General features: G+C 37.9%; 1 protein-coding gene and 1 pseudogene across 3 annotated transcripts in view; both read right to left on the bottom strand.

Annotated features, from left to right (window-relative positions):
* Positions 1–21,914, bottom strand: part of LOC144373041 (transport and Golgi organization protein 1 homolog) — a 153,329-nt pseudogene that overhangs the window by 92,935 nt on the left and 38,480 nt on the right.
* The window catches only part of LOC144373042 (tRNA (32-2'-O)-methyltransferase regulator THADA-like), a 75,148-nt gene that overhangs the window by 32,777 nt on the left and 20,457 nt on the right, over positions 1–21,914 (bottom strand). For all 3 annotated transcript variants that reach the window (XR_013432843.1, XR_013432844.1, XM_078036159.1), the window contains exons 2-3: positions 19,201–19,290; positions 18,215–18,346 (exon numbers count right to left, since the gene is read on the bottom strand). Coding sequence is in view for 1 of the 3 variants with exons in the window: in XM_078036159.1 (XP_077892285.1) it covers positions 18,215–18,346; positions 19,201–19,290 (222 nt within the window). In the remaining 2 variants the exon portion in view is untranslated. The remainder of the gene's footprint in view (positions 1–18,214; positions 18,347–19,200; positions 19,291–21,914) is intronic.

Here is a 21,914-nt window from a genome sequence, read left to right as displayed (position 1 = left end):
TCTGCATTTGGTGGTACAATTTTCTATGTGAGCTATTAAGGTAAAACAGATTTTCTCTTCTTCTTGAGTAGATTAAACCAGTTTTATATATTAAATACCCCCCAAAGTTGCCTTTTCCATAGCAAAAAGGTAACTTTGATTCAAACCAGTTTGAATCATTCCAAATTCTGAAAAAACCAAGCCAAATCAGTGACTGTCCTCACTGGATATAGTCCAAATGAATGCACAATGGAAACAGCTGTGCAAAGTCCAAAGATGAAACAAAAATGAGCACACACACGTACCCTGCCACTAATTAAAAATGTACTAGTGTTACAAGTATACAGTTTCAGTGGTGGTGTTATCTTTGTTCAGAAGCATGGTACATTATTGTAAAGCTGAAGCTATCTAGCATTTAATTAGGTTACTGATTATGGGGAGACTCATATTACCTTCAAGTCTTTTCCTGGATTGTGACCATGCCTTAATGTATTAATTTCATGATGACTACATTTTAAGATGGGGCACATTTAAATGCAGAGTACTGGTCACATTCTCCAAAATGTCCACATGATAAGATTTTAGCTATGTATAGTTTGAGACATTTATTAGAAAAAAAATCACTGTTAATTCTCACTCCTAATTTTAATAGTCAAGAGATATTTTATATTGCATTTTAAGTATAAGTTAGCATTTCACAGTCTTCACCCAAAGTATAAATACAAATATCAACAGAAACAAAAAAATCATTAAGTGACATTCTGTATTTCCATTTGTGTCCAATCAACTAATAAATTCAGCCTTAATGCACTATCATCTTACTCCCTAGCTCTCCTTTATGCCTATCAGAAATAAAATAAAGTCAGTGTAAAATGTATGAGTCATTATTCTTCAGTCATGCCAAAGCCATAACCTTTAACCTAAGATTACAAATAAAGTGCTATGTGTGAAATTCAATACTGTTTTAACTTTTGGGTGTTGAGGTCTAATAAATATAACATTTCGGAAGAAAATTAAAACATTCTGGATCAATTCCATTCATTTTCATGATTTCCTCAGTAGATTTCTACGGCTTTGACTAAGCTTGCTAGTGTGCAGATCTGGGATGAACTGATGAAGTTTGGCATCATTTAGTTTATAATCTGTATCACCAGTTAGTACAAGGCACAGAAATGTTCATTCCCCTATGCACTTCAAAGTACTTCATTTATTATCTAAACAGTTATTCTGACAAAACCATTAGTCAAGAAGAAAGTAAAGATATATTATTTTTTAAATGATGCAACTTTCACACCAGACTCCTTTAACCACCCATGCTATTTCTGGCAAAGTTTTTATTTCCTAAAGAATACATCCCCTGTCGCCATTCCAATTTTTTCTTGCCTATGAAAAGGCCAGGGCTAGTTTTTAATTAGTTTTCACTCAAAGTGAGCTTTTATATATTTCAAGATTTACCTTAACTTTTCCCTAAGTCCCTCATTTTTCTAGCCTCTTCTAAGGAAATACTAAATTAAATATGAGCAAGCGCCTGCAAAAATCAAATTGACTTTATCAGCTAACTTCAAGTGATGACAGCGATGAACCAGGAGACATGCACACAAGGTAAAAACAAGACACTTTACATTGGAGCTCTGAGCGAGGGCTTTTGGAGTTAATAAGAACTAAGTTTCATGATTTAGAATGAGGTATATTCTCTTATTCGCTTTTTCTTTCTTTTATTCTTCAAATTCGTACTGCAGGTATATTACCAGATAACATGCTTGTAGGATTTTGTCTTATGAAAAGCAAAATGTTCTGGTCTTCAGAAGCCCACATCACCAGTGAGCTGAGAGGGTGGGTTGAATTATGTCCATAGTCTTGTTAGCTAAGATGGGTTGCGCTGCAGACCAAACCGAATAAAACAACATGAGGTCAGATATGAACTTGTTTAGTAAAGAAACATAACTTTGTCAACCATTTTAGCCATTTTTAGGAATACAGTTCAGTGGCATCAAGTATATTTACTAAAACTACCAAGTAGTATTACTTTAGATTCAACTGGACTCCAGCCTCAATGTCTGGATATACAATCACTGCTTGATGCTCATGGCTTCACAGAGATAAATGCCATTCTATTTCCAGGTAACTTCCTCAATATTTAGAGCCAGAGCTCAATCAGCACAGTATAGTTGTCTACTGAGGAGAGGAATAGGCTGCCCAAACCAAGCATTTGTCTATTTCCTTCCAGATGAAGATAGAAACTTTGATCTTCTCTTCCTTGCAATTAAGCAAAGAAGGAACCCACTATTTCCTGACCTTTGGGAGTTTTGCAAACTTCAGACTGCAGTTCAGAACACAGATAAGAAACTGTCCAAGAAAAACATGCCCCAAATGAACAGGATATAAACAAAGCTGTAATGAGGTAATTAATGGTAGGGACTTGACTCCCCTCACTTTGCTTCTCTGATAACAATCTGGCATTTTATCAGCATCCTCTTTATCTGGAAGGATTCACTATGTTCTGCTGCCTGGAACTATTCTGGGAGGGGACAAAGACATGCTTTCATCTTGGAAAGGAAATGGAACTACATCTAGAAGGGATAAGGAAGAGTCAAAGCCGTAAAAAGACCTCCAAGTCTTTGTTTGACAGAAGGGAGAAGTAAATGGAAAATAGGATGCCCTGTTTCCCTGAAAGCATAGAAGCAAGTTCTAATGGGAAAGAAGTCACAGAGTCCTCAGCCAGGCCACAAGAGTGATGACTGTGCTTCCTGCCTTTGTTCCAATTCTGCACCTTCTCCCCATTGTCATCTAATTATCTTTCTTTCAAAACCAAAGAAACTTAAACTAATTTATATCATGGCATAAGTGACTATAATAACATAAAAGTCATTTACCTCCCACTGTGATGTCCATTTTCTTAGAAGGGATGAAATCCAAATACTAAAAGAATAAAAGTCTACCTGAGTCTTTAAGACCTGGCTTAAGATGAAGGCTGCATTTGAGATATCTGGGTGGGGAGAGGGCACTGCCTAAGATTTCTCAAGTCATTTCACACAGGTTGTTACTACATTGGGCAGGGTGTGTGATAAAGCTGGCCCTGGTCAATGACTAGAGTGGGTTTGATCTGGCCCCTCTAATGGTTTCACTTCTAAGAGAAAAGGGAACTGTATGGGAGAATTAATTTATAGTAAAGAATGACGCCTTGTTTCCCCTCCAAAACATGGCCTCTCCACTTAAATCTCACAACAAGCAGCCATGGATTGGTTATGGAAGAACTTGGGAAAAATAGGGCTTTGAATTCCCTATCCTATTTAGGCCTCAGGAATATTTATTCAAGGTTGAGCCAGGGTATCTGGCCAATGCCAAACCCACAGCCTGGGGTTTCTAAATCAGAGTGTGGATTGCCCAGTGACACTAGTTCCCTTCTGTCAGGCTGAGTAGCAATCCTGTGGAGTAACCTATGTTCATACTCAGGGCCCTGGTGACAATTCACAGTGCTTCAGGTAAGGAGTAGGGCATAAAGAAGTGGCTCTGCTGGCTGGCTTTCAATAGGGAGTTCTACCAGGACATGGTATTCTAAGGCTGCCACTTTAGAGATGTGTTCAACCAGGTAGCAGAATGCTGATCCTTCTCTAGTCTTTCTCCTATGTCCAGTTTCAATCTCTTATGAATTAAATTCTTAAATATCTTAAATCATGTAGTTTTTAAAAAAAGGTTAAAGAAAATAATTGTATTATATTAATTATATAATACTGAAGCTTAGCAAGAAAACCTGTTTCTCTTCACTAGATTTATACAAGTTATAGTAAGTATAAATGAATTCTACTTCACCGAAATGGAGCTGCACCTTCAACTCTCATTTCACAGAAAAGAAGGAATCTTTGTGGGAAAATAAATAAATAAGTAGCCCGGCAAGAACCAAACCAATACTACTCACCCATCACCCACACAGACAGCTCAAGGGACTCCCTAGATTCATGTTTGAAAAGTTTCCAGCCACTGCTTTGAAAATTATTTCTTTTCTGTGTGACACATCCTTCAGTAACAATTCAGTTTTTCCTTGGCTACCTAGATATATTTCCATAGTTTATGCCAAAACAGATGACTTCTTCCTGTACAGTTCTAATAATCAAAAAAGAGCAGATTTATTTGTAGAGCAGCACCTTTCATACAAATATATACTTTATTAATGCTCTCACTTTATATACTGAGCAGAAAAATCTCACTACTGGGGTCATGCCTAATTTTCTTTCTAAGGCTGAACTAAAGTTTCCCTATGGGGACTGGGGTAGTGGCTCAGTAGTAGAGTGCTTGCCTAGTGTGAGGCCCTGGGTTTGATCCTCAGCACCACATAAAAACAAAAGCATTGTTTCCATCTACAACTATATATATATACATACACACACACACACACACATATGATATTTATATAGAAATATAAAGTTTTCCTATGTGTCTAAGAGTTTTCATCTACAGCTGAGAGAAATCTTTGATTTCTTGTAGCTGGTAGTCGGGGCACAAATGGCCTAGCCAAGTGTTCTCCCTGCTGCCAAAAGCCTCAGAGGAGCCTACCTCGCCCTCAGTGTGCCCTCACCTCAAGTTGGTGAAGGAGGGAAGTGGGACTAAGCACAAGGAAAACTCAAAACTAAGGAACCAAAGGAGGTTTTAACCACTTCATAGACCTTATGATCAGCCAAATGCTCCTGTTATGTATCTGTCAGAGAAGTTCCCCAAAGTTACTACCTGCAATTTGGAGTAACATTAGTAATTTAAACACATCACTGATTCAGATTTGAGTTTTTCCAAATCAGTTCAGAATTACCATATAAGAAAACATAGGTAATTTTATAAATTTTCATTGAAAGCCTTGTGATTCTATTTTCTAAGAGAATAAAAACAGGGATGATCAGAAAGGTTACTGTATGTGAAAGTACTTTGTAAATTTCAAATTCTACATAAATTTTTGTTACTATTGCTTTTTTCTTTCCTTTTAGCAACTCTGGAGATTCTCAAAAATTATGTAAGATTTCAACAGTGGAAACTTAACATGACACACTGAAGACAGGAATCATTTTTTAATGGTTTAAAAGATATGCATAAATAGCAACCCACAAATAATCTCATTAAGATTTTATGCTTCTTAGCCTCAAGCCACATTTTCTATTTACTAAGACACTTATAACTGCAATGACCCATGATTTCCTATACTAAGGAAATTTTCTTTTGTAAGAAATTCTCAGAACTTCAGTTAAGCCAGTTTTATTTAGCAACCTGTCAAAACCACTTGGACCTAACTGCAACTTTTTCTTTTTTTTCTGTGGATTTCAGATTAGAAAAAGAGACCACTGCCAATGCAATGCCCAAGGGGGCAAGTGTTTCAAGAAAGAAAAGTCTAAATATTTGTTATTCAAAACCACAGGTTAACTCTGGCACGTGGAGAACTAGCTTGTCTTACATCACAGAGCATCATGGATAGCTAGTGGAAGGACTTGCTATGGGGTGAGGAGTTAGGATAGCCAAGACAGTGGCAGATGGGTTCTGGAGTCAGATCACCTGGATTCAAATCCATGCCTTATCACTTACCAGCAGACTGAGGTAGGGCATATTTCTAAATTTTCTTCTGCCCAGCCTTTGCCCTCCCTCAGTAATAATAACAATGATAATAAGCTCACAGTGACTTTTGTGATGATTAAATGAGTTAGTATGTGTAAGGTTCTAAAACAGTGCCTGGCCCATGGTAAACATTTGCTAATTGTTTTCATTAATCACTAATTAGGATGAAAAAAATCAGAGTACAAAAGATAGGGACAAGATGTGTCACAGCACATCATGACAGAACCCTGGGTCTGACTCAACACTGCATTTTTCTAGTGCCTGACACTTTGATGTTCCCAATAAATATCTGTTGAGTGAGTGACTCATAGTCCCTGACTCCTTCCACAGTCATTTTTTTCACTGTGGACACATTAGATTTATTCCTTCTGGACTCTGGAGTGTCATCTTTTTTTTTTATCTCCAAAGAAAGTTACCAATGCCTGCCACTTGCTACCTCAAACTGATGATAATCAATATAAGAAAAAAAAAATCATTTCACACTCCCTAAAGGGCTTTGGGAAGAAAGTGATATATATATTTTTAAAGACAAATGTTCCTTTGTTATTGAGTAGGCAGGAGGGCTGGGTGTGTAGCTCAGTGGTGGAGTGCCCCTGAGAGGTACAGTGCCTAGCAGGCATCAGGTCTGGGTTCCATTCCCAGCACTAGAGGGACAAAAAAAATGAAGAGAAAGAAGAAGGAGGAGGAAGAGAAGGAAGAGAATAAAAGAAAAGAAAACCAAGCAAGCATGAGCAGTCAGTTACGGTGGAGAAGCCTCTGTGAGTCCAGATTCCATCATTTTCTTTGGAGAAGGGAACTTCTGCCAGGTGGATGGAGTGTGATGTCAGGCATTACATGTGACGAGGAGAGGACTGGATGTTCAGCCCTCAGTGTGCCAAGGTAACTGAAACTGCTAACTTATGGGTGCCTGTGGCACAGGCAGAAGAAGCTGTCCAATAGGTGGTACATCACTATAACCCCAGTGATTTGGGAGACTGAGGTAATAGGATTTCAAGTTTGAGGCCAGCCTCAGCAACTTTGTAAGATCCTAAGCAACTCAGTGAGATCCTGTCTCAAAAAAATAAATAAATAAAATAAAAGGGCTGGGGATGTGGTTCAGTGGTAGAGTACCCCTGGTTTAATTCCCAGTTGGTGGGGGGCAGGGGGGGTGGGCAAGCTTCATTTGATTCTATGAGTTCCAGATCTAGAATTGACTTATCAGTGTAGGTGTGTGGCAACTCCAGAGTGCATAAGATCGAAAAAGAAGTGGGCTGAGGGCAGGACAAAGAGGTGCATCAATGTCTGAAAGGCAACAGGAGGAAGCAGAAAGAAGTGGCCAGAGAAGGTCACTGAGGAAAGAGTATCATATGAAAGGAAGTTTGCAATAGTGTCAACTCCAGATACAAACCAAAAAAGATGACTGCAAAGCATCCAATGGCTTTTTTAACTAGGAGGTCACTACAATTTCATCTTTCTAGATACAGTTTCAGCGCAGTGGTAGAAGGAGTTGGCTGCAGTAGTCTGAGGAATGATTAGGAGGGGAGGAAGTAGGAGCCTATGAACACAGAACTTTTTCTAACATCTGACCACAGAAGATGGACTGCAGACCTCTCTTCTCTTTCAAACAAGAGATGAGACCCAGGATGTTAGACAAGGGCACAGAACAGGCCCTCAGTAAATATATTTAATGGTGATGAAGAATTGTCACAAATTCAAGTAATATGAGAACACATGGTGAAACAAATGCTTATTAATGCTGACCTATGACCATTTACTCTTTTCTCTCTTTCATGAGGGGCCCATCCAATTTCATATATATTTTACATATTTTCAATTCATGTAGTCATGCAATAGTGCAAACATTCTCCAATGCCAATAAATAAACTTCTTGATCATAAACATAAAAAAGAGAACATATACTATAAAAAAGAGGATGTCTGTAACTGGCTTGGAGAGAGACAAGCAGCGGAATGTCTCAATGTTCCAGGTGAGTGAGAAAAATAAGCTAAGGAGGAACAAGCAAAAGCATGCAGGTCACAATGCATCTAGTCCAGCCAATGTGACTAATGAAGCTTGTTTTAACTAGATTATAAATGAAGGAGTCCCTGCTTAGCTGAGGTTTTGCTTTCTGCAATTTCAGTTACCCATGGCCCAAAAATACCACATGGAAAATTCCAGGAATAAACAATTGATACGTTTTAGTTTGTGTACCATTTTGAATAGCATGAATAAATCTCATTCGACCCTGCTCTGTTCCACCAGAGACGTGAGTCAGCCCTTTGTGCAGCATATCCACAATATAGATGCTACCCACCTGTGAACAGCCAGCCACCTCACTTATCAGACTGACCATGGCAGTAATGAGTGCTTGTGTTCAAGTCATAACAACAGTGATGCTTGAAATTCAGATATGCCCAAGATAAGATGATTCCTAAAAAGTAGAAGTTCTCAACTTAATAAGGAAAGAGAATAATCAGGTTGGTGGTAAGATTTATGATAAGAACAAATGAAGTAGTCCCTGTGAAACTGTAAAGAGAGAAAAAAGAAATTCATGCTAGTTTTTCTGCCACAATTCAAGTTACAGCTATAGTGTGTGGTATTATAGTAACAAACATAGTACACGTAGGATCTGGTACTTTATAGTTTCAGGCACCAGTGGGGGTTTTGAACTTGTCCCCTGAGAATGAGGTTGGGCAGGAGGGTGTACTATAGTCTAGCAAGGGTCAAGACTCAGAAGCAGAGTAGAAAAAAACTATGCCAGTCAGGGAAAGATAACCAAAACATACTATAATGTTATTTTTCCATGTCTTCATTTGAAGCCTACTATAATTAATCTTTGCCTATTTATTCCCTAATTCATATCTGTTTGAAAAGAAAAATATACATATATACTTCTGGACTTAAAATGATCCCTACTACATAGGATAAAAAAACTGCATATTGTCAGCATTTGGAACTTGGTACTGTGAAATCCTTAAGTTAGAATTTAAAATGCCTGCTGAGCACCTTGTCTACTATTTTTTAAAAAATATTTATGGCCAAGAAAATGACAGTTCCTTTTGGAAAAATATTGCTAAAGCATTTAAAAATTTTAATATTACTAAATTTAAACTTTCCCCCATTACTATTCAGTATTCCCACAAGAGTAAAATGCCATCTTTGGGGCAAATACTGTTCTTATTCCATATCAATGGTTTCTCCTGTTAAACAATAAGCCATTTATTTTTGTGAATTTCTTGGGTCACCCATGGTTCAAGTGGAAGCAAAGCTCTTTATGATGACTTCCAAGTTATGAATCATAAAGCTCTATCACAATCTCCCCCTTGTTGGGCCCCACTGTCTGCAGAGTGCATGGCCTGACTTTGTTCTCACATGAAATCACCATGAGTGACTTCTAAAAGTCCTCGAGATGGCAAGCTGAATTTCCTTTTTTCCCCTGCTCTGCTACTTGAGGAAGCTTTCTGGACTTTCTGGAACCCACTAAGCCTTATCCTTAGGATAGATATCCTATAAGGAAGTGGTTAATATACATGGTCAGGCCTATAGGCTGTTGTTCTATCTCACCAGCTAGACTGGATATTCTTTTTGAGGATGAAGACCTTTTTCTTTACTTAGCATTTTGCCCAAGAGCTAACACCACTAAGTACACAAGAAATGTTTAGCCAACAATCAACTGATTGGATTCTAAGTTTTAGAGTGAATGGCAGCAATAGGCCACAGATTATCATCATTGTCAGAAATTTCACCTAAGAATGAGATTGTTTGCAGATCAAATAACTTGTTCTAACATGACCTGAATTGGCCTGTTAAAGTAACTGATAACATTTAAGAAAAGCTCTTCCCTACAAGTTTTGTTTTTCTAGCTTGCTTTGTCAATGCATTCCATAAGAGGTGAACTCCTCATTCCTCTTGCTCAAAGACATACTTAGAAAAAGGTCTTAAAGAGATCTGTCAGAGATGAAATTGGCTGGGCCCTCTTTAGGAACCGAGAGGGGAAAAAAATTGGTGTCAGACAACAGAGTATATTTTTATGCAAACAGCCATAGAATACAAAAAACATGATTTCATTTCACATGCTGAACCTCAGCTACTGCTACATAGAATTCGGAAGGCCACAAGCACAGCTCTCCCAATAAAAACTAGGCAGAGCCACAGTAAGGAGGCAGAGTAGACAGTTGCCCAGAGTGATTCCACCAGCACTGGGAAAGAACCTTCCAAATGCTGCTTCTATGTCTTCTTTATTTAAGTCCTAAAATGCCATCACCAAAGTCTCATGGCTTTATTTCAAATATATGTCCCTGTGATACAATCAGCCTCAAAGAAACTAACACTGGGGTCATTGACATGTCTGTGGAAAAAAAAAAGAGTGGGCACAATTTAGTCTATAGGCAAAGAGGAAGAGTGAGCAACTGAAAACCCCTTGAGCAGAAATGAACATCTCACCTTGACATCTGGCCCAAAGCCTGGCCTGGTGTCACACAGTCACACTACTTAAACCAAGACGTCAGGGTTTCCAGACTGATGAGGTAGCAGGTTCCTTCTTTCACCAACAACTCTTAGCAAATGAGGATGGTGTAGAGAGACTCATTTCCTGTACCCTGTTTCCCTAAGCCTCCGGGAAATCAGTGGTAACCACAGGAAGGGTGGAGTCTGGGAATTCTATGCTGGGGGAAGAGGATATTCTACATTAACAGTACTGGGAAAGCCCTATTCTTGGGTGTTTCTACTTTTGTAATGGGCAAGGCTTGAGGACTCTGCTACTCTCTCTGCAGGGATCTCCGTTCAAAAAGTTCCTCTGGTAAGTTTGGACCACAAAGAGTTATCTATTTCAATCAATTCAGAAAAGCATCTCTAACTTCTCAAAGACTCAGATGTTTCTTATGCTTCTCAGAAAACAAATGTGGCTTAAGCCAATATCTGGAATAGAGAAAAATATAGCAACCACACACAAAAAAGATAATTAAATTAATAAGGAATGCTTTTCAGACATAACATCACATAGGCCAAAAAATGTTTTCAGAACAAAGTTATAGAAGTTATTTAGAAGCTAAATTTAGGTGAATTAATTCCTGGAGGGCACCATTTAGGAGCAGATCACCATAACCTTGCAGGCCACGTTAAAAACTGCACCCCTTTCTTTGGGAAACTGAAGATCCATTTAAAAATCTGCAAATATGCATCAAATATGCTTCCATTAAAGGAAGATTCTAACATGTAATTCACTGCCCATTTAGAATCTACTAAATTCTGAGTGGTTCCACTGTTTTGAAATAAGACATCCCAAATAGATGCCTTGGATAGTCATCTAACCCAAATACAGACACACTGCAGAAACTCTTCAGAAAATATTCTCAACGTATGATCAGTTTTCCTCAAACACTATGGACAGCTCAGCATTAGGAAAATTTTTATGTCCTTGATGGAGAAGGCTGACTTTCACAGAACTCTTTTTTATATTAAAAGCTGAAATCTCCAACTATTTTATCGAGAAGGAAAAAAAAAAAGAAAGAAAGAAATTGTGTGCCTTCTGCCCTCAAGTATGTAAAGACAATCAAGTATGTAAAGACAATCACCACGTTGCCTCTAAGTCTTCTCCATTCTAATGATTTCCAGATGTTTAGCTTCCTCCTTATGTTGGTCACCTCGCCTGGATAAATATTAGTTTATCAATGACCCTTCTAAAATGGGGATCCCAGAGCAGAATAATAAACAGAATAATGTGGGGTTTAGTTTAAGCAACGGAGTTCAGGGGGATTATTGCCTCTGCTATCAAAAAGTGGCAATTGTCACACTACAATTGTCACAGGTCACAAGGAAATCCCATTCCACAAGACTTTTTTGTTGTTTTTCATAAAAACTTCCATGAAGCCAGATATCCCTCATTTTGCATGTGTATGATTTTTTAATTGAAAAAATCAGAATATGATACATATCTCTATTAAATGTTATCTTGATAGTCTCAGCCCATCAATCTAAAGCTATTTTGAATATTACTTTTCAATTATGGACTATATCAGACATATAAACAATCAAACAAAAACAACACATCACAAATTAAATGGAAACTAGAGTATATGGCTTTCAACTGAACCCTTCCCTTCCAGCCACACAGAAGTAATAGCCACACAGAGGTAACGGCCACAAGGCTGAAATTGTGTTTGTCATGCCTATGCTTGAAAACTATTTTGATTTTCTATTCCCTTGCCTGTAATGTTTACTTCACACACAAATTTGATAAACATGCAATCTAGTCTGTTTTCATTTAAGTAAATCAAATATTAAATAAAGCTGCACTATCTATATCCACCATCCTAGTAATCCCATTAACAATGAGGTGACTCAGGCATGACTTACTCTTTGGGAATCCTTACTAGTTCTCAGCAAGTGATACATTTAATGATCCAGTCTGATATCAACACAACTGGTTTGGTCATTAATAAAATATTTTCCTTTCTATTGAAAAATCCTTCTGTAGGCCCCAGGCATAACATTCCCATCCTACACTTTCCTCAAATTACTGACATGATTCTGGGCTCACTTGCACATCATTTATCTGGGTACAGGTATGTGGTCTCACTCATAGGCCACAATGTCTCTTTTCTAGCCTCAGGAGTTTCTAGTTTATTAGCAGAGACATGCCAAAGCAGGATGAAAAAGTCTGTTCTCAGATTTTAAATGTTACCAACACAAAGAAACATAAGGTGGTGGATACGCCACTTACCCTGATCTGATTATTAACTCTGTATACATGTATTGAAAGGATACATTGTTGCCCTACGTAAATTACATATACACATTTATCAACTGAATATTGAAGAAATATATTTAAGGAAGTGCCCTCTCTCTCCATTATACTACCAACTCCTTCCTCTCTCTAAAATTTTTCTTAATAAGCAAACTTAGGAGCACTATTTCATAAGCAGAATTATTTATTCCCATCACACTGATCTATAGCCTGAAGCACACAGGGCTCTCCTGCATGAGTCTTCCATTCAAGCTGCATTAATCTGAGAGGATTTTCCCACCTGTTTTGGCTTACTTATAATTCTATGATTTTAAACAGAAAAAATACCCCCTCTCCTACTCTTATCAATCCAGGCTTCTCTCATATGGCTCTTAAACATGCAGCAGGGGACAGAAAGATGGGCTTCCACAGGAGTCCCTAAAAAGCAATCAGGGGAGAGAAGTTTACAGTCCAGGAAGGTCTGAGGTCACAGGCTCATGAGGCCAGAGAAGACCTAGGTAACAACAAGGCCAATATCTTAATTTGACAGAAAAGGAAACAGGGTCAAAGAGGGGAAGTCACAATATAAACAAAATGTCAGAGCTTATATTAGAACATAATACTCCTCAAAAGCTAGGTAAAATATGAAACTTATCAGGGCCTCTTTTCTACATAACTAGTAACCAGTGAGATACAAAATGTGGCTCTAATATAGTAGGACTAGGAATCCCTTGTGTACTTCAGAGATACACAACTGCTCAGACAAAAAGTCACAATTTCAAAATTTGATTCATTTTTACGTGACTCTGTCTAGCTCTGCATCCAAACCTGAACAAATTATAGAAAAGTACCACAACCCACAAAAAAACACAGAAACCCCACAACTATTTCTGTGTGCAAAGAGATTAAGATTTACTTGGGGAGACTGAGCATGATAGCACATTACAGTTGTGATGAATGGCAAGAAAAGAGGTTTAATGACAAAGGCTATAGAGGAGGGGAGGTGATCCGGAGCTGAGATGGACAGAAAATGAGGACTTTTCTGACTTCCAGCTCAGCAGTGCTGTAGCCACTCTGCTTCTTTATTTCTCTGTAAAAAAAAAAAAAATCTTGTCCTTTATTTATCTACAAGGATGCTGGGAATATGGCCGGTAGAAATGTGATGTGCAATCTTGAAGGAGAGTTTCCAGTGTTACAATCACAAATAGAAGAAGAAGTCAGCTACTGCCTCCTGCAAAAGCCCCAACACACTACCGTGGAAAATGAGCTGTTTCACTTCATAGCCTGGGTAAGGACTAAAGTGGTAATACCTGAATTATATAACTTTCAAAAAAAACAAAACAAGAGTCAATATTACTTCCCAATGACACAATCTTAAAAAAAATCAACTATTTTATTTTTTTGGGGGGGAGGGTTGTAATCTTGCAGAGGATTTTTTTTAACCATACGATTCATTTTTATTTTTTTTTTAGTCATACATGACAGCAGAATGTAATTTGACACATAATACATACATGGAATGTACATACATCAATCATAATGTCTATTCTATTCTGCTGCCCTTCCTATCCCCACTACACCTCCCCCTCCTCTCCCATCCTTTCTCTCAATTTTTATATTCCCACCTTCCTCTCTTATAAGAGAGGAAGTTTCCATGAAATATTTTAAAAATACATAAAACATGTATTTTTCCATTCTTTGTCAGCTAGATTTTCATATTTCATCTAAACAAGTTTCTACTACATAGGTCCCTATAGGTAATTCCTATACCATGTGTTTAAGACTGTATTGCTATTTGTACTTTAGTGTTTGTCAGAAAAAGAGTAGATTTCACTGAAAACTTCTTTAAGAGAACAATGACTAAAATGGATTGGGAAAAAGAGGTGCTGAAAGTCATTTGTAATGAAAATAAGCCCAAAGGTGTAGTGCTGAGGGTGGGAGGGAAGACCTTTTAAAAGCAACCACAAAAGCAAATGAAAGGCAACGACAGAGTTTCTCCACAGATATTAATCAGATGCTCCAATTTCAGTTTTCAGCAACAGAGCCACTTTCCCAACTGCCCCAGCTCCCTCAAACAGATCACCAGGCTGTTGCAGAGAATAAAGAGCTTTGTCCAAGTGTCACAACTAGTAAATGGCAGAACCTGGACAGAACCCAGTCTTTTGAGTCCTGGGTCTTTGCTCTGTTCAAGACTCCAGGATCCTAGGTTTGGGGCATATGTGGTTTCTTACAGTTCTTCAAGGGAAACTTGAAACTTGCCTGTGAAAAGGAATTCAAAGATGCATGTCAGGAGACATTTTAGTCTCTGAAAAGACTTCTAGTGTCTAGAAAGCCCCAGACAGTGGGCACTAGTGAGCGTGTCACAAAGCCAGACACATTTCCTTTGAAAACATGAATTACTATGCTCTGTGGTATTTCAACTGAAGGGTGAATAGTCCTAAATCGGAGTTATCATATCAATATATTAAAGGACTGCGGACCTGGATCCAGCAAAACATCAGGCACATAAAATACACTGGATTAAAGAAAATTTGTAAACAAGATGTTGGGATTAATATTATTATTTCTGTCCTAAGATGTTGCAACAATTATAACTGTGTGCACGCAAGCACATACACGCAACTAGAAAATCCAAACCAGAGATTTCTAAGATTTCAGTCAACAACAACAAAAACCTTAAGCTTGGATATATTCTTAAATGTGGAACAAAGGACTAAAAATACAAATGGTACTTAGCAATGCAGAGAGGATAGAAATAGCAGGTAAGCATACATAAATCAAGGAAAATAAAAGCTGTTGTTAGGCTTTTAATCGTCTTTGCATTGTAGGATTCACTTTAGTATGGTCAAAGCAACTGTGCAACTCCCACTACCTGAAAATTTTCTCTTTAGCTAGATTCAGAGTATCCTTGGGTCTAATGAGAGCTCTTCTAAGTACTTATGTTCCCATTAAGGATGCTATCAAGATAAAATACCACCTATTTCCCATGTGTACATCCATATTTTCAACAGCTACCCCAAATCAAAACTGCTCAGTCTTCATCAGAACCACAAACATTGCTTTGGAATAATAGGATTCATAATCAATCTTTTACATTCTTAATGAGTAATGTTCTCTGAGATCATTAAATCAAATGTGTGCAGTTTTATCAAATTTGCTATTTTTTAAAGATCCACTTATAGTTCATCTCCCCAGTGAACATTTTGGGGTAGCATAGGTTGTTGCTATAGCAAATTGATGCTACTCAGAACTGGATATTCTAATTTTAATCTAGGCTCCTTCCATTTACCACAGTAGATGTTCAAGGGACAAGAGTGTATTTGGCCATGGACCACCATCCCACAGATGTGTGTCTGATTACATATGGCTGATAAACCCAATCAACTAACCTTTAGTACTGGAAAAGCAAAATGATGCGCAATCCCACCAATGGATACACCCTGAAAACAACCTGTATTCAGATGCAGTGACTGGAGACATAGTCTTCACTCTCTCTTCATTGCATAACATTCAAGCCTCACAGGCACATTCAATGTGGCTTAAGTGCATGGCAACTCAAAAGGGAGCTGGTTATTTTGGTGTAATAGAAAGAGTACATATAATACTCCTGAAAAGCCCTGCACTCTTGAGTTCAAATTTCAACTCTGCAACTGGCTCACTCTCTGAACCTCAATTTCCTCAATGGGAAAAATAGGAGTGAAAACTCCTCCTCTAGAAGTCATGGTAAACAAAAAAACAAAAAAAACAAAAAGCAGGCTTTTTTCTAATGACCTCTCTGCTCAGAATACATCTTTGCTTATTCTACACTCCTGAGTCAAAATCTACTTTTATAAAACTCCTTAAATAGCCTAACCAAGTACATCCAAGTGTGACCCTACTCCTGTCTAGTTTATTAAATGTCTCTGTGTACATGACACTGATGATGTTTAATATCCCAAATGTAATCCCGCTACTCAAAGTGTGGTCCTTAGACCAGCAGGATCATATTACCTGGAAGTCTGTTTGAAAGAAGGATTTTCAGGCCCATCCCAGAATCTACTGAATCAGAATTCATGAGATTCCCAAGTGGTATCTTTATAACTTAAAATTTGAGAAACATTGCTTTATGACACACGTACCCTCAATGAATCCCAGCCTACTGACCAACTAAGGAATCCACTGCAGAGCTTCTCCTCTGGTGGTGCACTATAAATCTGTATTCAGGCAGAAAGCAACTATTGACTACAACATTTTCATCAGGACAATATGATTAAAAACTTCTTACTTTGTGTCTTTTTAGTTTTTGTTTTTTTAAAAAACACACTAAGTACAGTAGCTCCAAAGTAGTATTTAAATTTTCTATATTAATGCAATTTTGTTGTATATAATATTTGCTTTTAAGATAATAAGTAGTATGTGCATTCTGATTATATGTAAACAAATAAGTTTAGAAAGATATTTTTAATGCAGTAATTTGTGGCTTCCAGGATCCAACACATCATAGTCTGATAGAAAAAAGAAAAAAAAAAAAAAAAAAAACTCCTGCAAACAATGTTTTCAACACAGACTGATGACCAAGTTCCATGGCATATTTTTTTTAAGAGAGAATGAGAGAGGGGGAGAGAGAGAGAGAGAGAATTTTTAATATTTATTTTTTAGTTCTCGGCAGACACAACATCTTTGTTGGTATGTGGTGCTGAGGATCGAACCCGGGCCGCACACATGCCAGGCAAGCACGCTACCGCTTGAGCCACATCTCCAGCCCTCCATGGCATATTTTTGTTTGTAATGTACACTGGGATTCTCTGTGTTTCTCCCTTACATTAACTTTCTAAAACTATATCTTGGGTTTTTTCCCCCAGATAGTCATAAAAGGGAACCTGAAAGTAAAACTGACCACCCAAATTCCTAAAATGAATCACCAAATGCTGAATGAAGGAGACTGGTAACTTTGTGTATCAGGAAACAAAACCAGCTTGAGTGAGTCATCTCTGTGATCAAAGATAACAGAGCCACAGCCAGGACTTGTTGCAAGCAAATGGCCACAGCTAGCACACATCAGAATCTCATGTTTAATGGTTTCTCACAATAAACTGCATAAGTCGGCTCTGTGAAACCAGAAGTAGAACCCAGAGCACCACATAAATAATAAACACACTCTCTTGAGTTTGGTATTCTTATCCTTCTGCTCCAAGTCCATTTCAATTTTCAGTGGATACAATAAAATGAAGTTGCCGTTTTGTCAAGAAGAAAGCATAAAGGTAAAAGTTAACCAGTACTATAGGCTTCCAGAGTGTTTCTCAAGAAAATGTGAATACTTTTTGAAGGCCTGCTTATTGTGGTGTTTAATCCAAAATGAAAACTGGGGCCATGGGCTCCCGAAGCAGGAAAGCCTGTTTCTGAATTCCATGCATATTCTATGTTCATGTTTCATTTTTTAGGCACTCCAAGCTTGAAGGAGATGAGTAGGAACTTGTACTACATGGCATTGCCATCAACAAGCCACCCCTGCATGCCCTAGCACATTCCTCCAAGTGAAGAACCAGGTGTCCTGATGTCCTCTTGAACTGCTCAACAGGGGCTATATGCCAGGAGCAAGTCTGCACCATGCTGGGTGAGCTCAACACAGGAATAATGCAAATACCCAGGCTATGTTTTTCAAAAGAGTACCTTGTATCAGTACCACACACCCATTAGCAGGCAGGTCTCCAAGGAAAACACTACTTACACAGTGGGTGCACCCATGAGAGAAGAACCTTCCACTAAAACACTGGAGGGTGGTCTGGGACAGGGGCAATAAGCCTCCTGCTCCTGTATATACAAGATCCCTCCCAAGGAAAAACATAAACTAATTAATTAACATCTCTTATTATATAATAATTTCTGAAATAAAAACAAACTAAAATATCCTCACAAAATTCCCATGACCACCCCCAGTATTTTCACTTAGGATGATACTACCTCATAATGAAGGGAACAAAAGGTACAATGCTGAGAGCAGAAGAGGTGCCATCCATCAGGGAGGGATACAGTCTCTCCAGCACCAAAAGTAACAGGAACATGCTTGGGTGATGGTCCAATTGCCCCAGATCACTGAAAAAAAAGTGGATGTACACAAAAGATCTGAACTTTAATAATTGAGGCACTATCTTCAAACCCTTTCTCATTAAGTAATTAATTAATTCTGTATATGAAGTGAGACTCTTTTGAGTTTTCCTTTTTTTTTCACTTTTTTCTCCATTCATTTCATATCTTCCTAGTATTCATCAAAAGGGAAAAAACTCTAGGAAAAATCAGGGATTGGGCTCTTGCACATGATTTTCTTCTCAAAGTCAGTCATTTGCTTAAGCAGAGTCTATTACTCTTGAGTATGAAATGTGAAACTTTTGGTGTCCAAATGTATTTAAGGCATGAACATACTAGGGCCAAAGTCTGTCTGCACAAACTACTAATATGAGGAAAAGTATCATAAACAGAAGAAAAACTAATTGATATAATTTTATTTTCCTATTATAGACTATCCACATATATTCACACAATATGCAAATACCCCTGGCAGAATATAATGGCACATGTTCTAATGTCCATACTAAAAATCCCACTACCAGTGATAGGGTGTGGTTGAAAGGGCAACGATGAACTTCTCTAACTGCCCTGATGAGACTGGAAGCCCTCTTTTTTGGGGGATTCTTGGGGGTGGTACTAGGGGTTGAACTCAGGGGCACTGGACCACTGAGCCATATCCCCAGCCCTGTTTTGTATTTTATTTAAAGGCAGGGTCTCACTGAGTTACTTAGCACCTCACTTTTGCTGAGGGTGGCTTTGAACTCGAAATCCTCCTGCCTCAGCCTCCTGAGCTGCTGGGATTATAGGCCTGTACTACCGCACCTGGCAGAAAATAACTCTTAACAGAAGAAATCATCATGGGCTTCTGAAAAACTTTTTACCTGTCCACTGTACTGGCTACAGCTTCCAGCTGTTTGAGAAGGAAGGGATAGAGTTCTGGGAAACAAGAGAAAAACTCTCTGCCTGTCATTCTGTGGAGAAAGAAAAAAGATCAATTACTATCATGTGTTTCCCCTGATCCATTCCCCTCACATACACTTTAAAGAACAGTGACAAAGGTCATTTGTTTGGATACTTAGTGCAAGTTAAAAACAAAACCTATAGCAACTTAAATTTAACAGAAATGATACATATAATTTTGACTTTGGACATGTTTGGATTTGTGGACTTTTAACTCCAAATTTAAGATTACATTTATTTATTTATTTATTTATTTATTTATTTATTTATTTATTTAGAGAGAGAGAGAGAGAGAGAGAGAGAGAATTTTTTAATATTTATTTTTCAGTTATCGGCAGACACAACATCTTTGTTTGTATGTGGTGTTGAGGATCGAACCTAGGCCACAAACATGCCAGGTGAGCGCGCTACACTTGAGCCACATCCCCAGCCCAGATTACATATATTTATGAAAATTTGATACTAAGTCTGTCAGGAAGAAATACTTAACATGTGAAAATGCCAAGTCTGAGCAATTGATTTGGACTATGCGTACAGTCAAAAAATCTGATTGATGCTGACTCAGCTTTGGTGATAAGGGTAAGTTCTAGAACAAGGTTTCCCAACCTTGGTACTAATCATTTTGGACCAAATAACCCTATGTTTTGGTGGGCAGTGCGGAGCAACATCCTGTGCACTGCAGGCTATTTATGTCCTGTGCCCTGCAGCCTCTGTGGCCTCTACCAAATAGATGCCAATAGCATGACACTCCTCCTTCCAATCATGACAATCAAAATATTTCCAGACATTGCCAAATGTAGTCAGTGAAATAAAATGGTCCCTGACTGAATGGCAATTATCAAGAATATAAGTAACAATAAATGTTGGTGAAGATATAGAGAAAAAGGTACACTCATACACTGCTGGTGGCACTGCAAATTGGTGCAACCACTATTGGAAACAGTATGGAGATTCCTCAGAAAACTTACAGTGGAACCACCATTTGACCCAGTCATCCCACTCTTCAGCATATATCCAAAAGACTTAAAATCAGCATACCATAGTGACACAGCCATATCAATGTTTACAGAAACTCAATTCATAATAGCTAAGCTATGGAACCAACCTAGGTATCCTTCAACAGATGAATGGATAAAGAAAATGTGTTACATATACACAATGGAATATTAGTCATAAAGAAGAATGAAATTATGGCATTTGCTGGTATATGGATAGAAATGGATATTATCATGCTAAATGAAATAAGCCAATTCACCCAAACCAAATGTCAAATGTTCTCTCTGATATATAGATGCTGACTAACATTATTCAAGATTTTTGTCCATTTTAAAAACAGGTTGCTTCTTTCCTTTCTTATATAGTCATAATTATGCACTGCATATACTTTCTCCTAGTTTGTAGTTTGCTAACTTATTTTCTTCCTAAAATCTTTTGATAAGCAGAGGTTTTTAGATATTTGGTAAAGTCTAATACTTTACCTTCTTTTCCTCCCTTTATGTCTCATGCTTTTCATGGCCTAAGAAATCTCTGCCTACTTCAAAGTAAAACATTTCTTGTTTTCTTCTAGAACCTTTATGGATTTAGCTTTTATGTTGAGGTCTATGATCCATCTAAAATTAACTTTTGTGTATAGGGTGACAGAGAAGTCAGGTTCTCCCCCCACCCCCTGCACTGGTATATCATGTTTTTAAGGAGATGTTCCTCAAACAGGAGAGATGTGCTGTGCTCATGGCTTAAAAGATTTAATATTATAAAGATGAAATTCTCCCCAAGTTGGTTATAAAGACAATGCAATTCCAATATAAACAGTAATGGGTGTGTGTGTGTGTGTGTGTGTGTGTGTGTGTGAGAGAGAGAGAGAGAGAGAGAGAGAGAGAGAGAGAGAGAGAGAGAAAGTGATCTAACAAAAGCAGATTCCAAAATTAATATAGACACACCAAGTGATAAGAATTAAGAAAAGCAAAGATAATTTTAAAAAACAAGGTTGGAAGACTCACCAATCAGATAGCCAGAAATATTAGAAAAGTTTAGTAATTAGGACAGTGTGGGGACAATTATTAAGCCAATAAAAAAGGATCAAGAGCACAAGGACAGACACATACATGGAAACTTGATTAACAGAAAAGCTGATACTGCAGATTATAGAAAAGGATGGTATGGTAATAGATTATCTAACAAAATTAAAATTGGATCCTGCCCTCTTACTATATATAAAATTAAATTCCATTGAATTGAAGACTCAAAAACAGCCATAAAGTAAAATAACAAATAATAAATAAAGTTTTTCCCTATTTTGGAAATTTATGGCTCTGTCCTGATTATTCCTGGCCTGCTTCTTTTTTTCCAGTAAGGATATCCTGAGACAGCCTAGTTGGTACATCTTCTGCATACTCTAGCCAAAGGGTGTACAGAAGACTCAAACTTCATTCTGTTCAACCACATCTGAATTCTCCCGAGGCTGAGTTTTGTATCATAAGATAATAACCACTTTTTTGAGTACGCTGCTGATTCACTCCTTGATCCTTTGGTAGCCCTAGTGGGATAAAGTGGAGTTTTATAAAAGTTTCTTGCCCCTCTTGTACATGACCATTCCAGACAAAAAACCTTGCTGCAGTAGAGAATGATGGGGGAAAGG

The sequence above is a fragment of the Ictidomys tridecemlineatus genome, unplaced genomic scaffold (genome assembly GCF_052094955.1).
Source record: "Ictidomys tridecemlineatus isolate mIctTri1 unplaced genomic scaffold, mIctTri1.hap1 Scaffold_218, whole genome shotgun sequence".
Lineage (NCBI taxonomy): Eukaryota > Metazoa > Chordata > Mammalia > Rodentia > Sciuridae > Ictidomys > Ictidomys tridecemlineatus.
The sequence above is the reverse complement of the archived record's forward strand: the minus strand, read 5'-3'. Positions and strand labels throughout refer to the sequence as shown.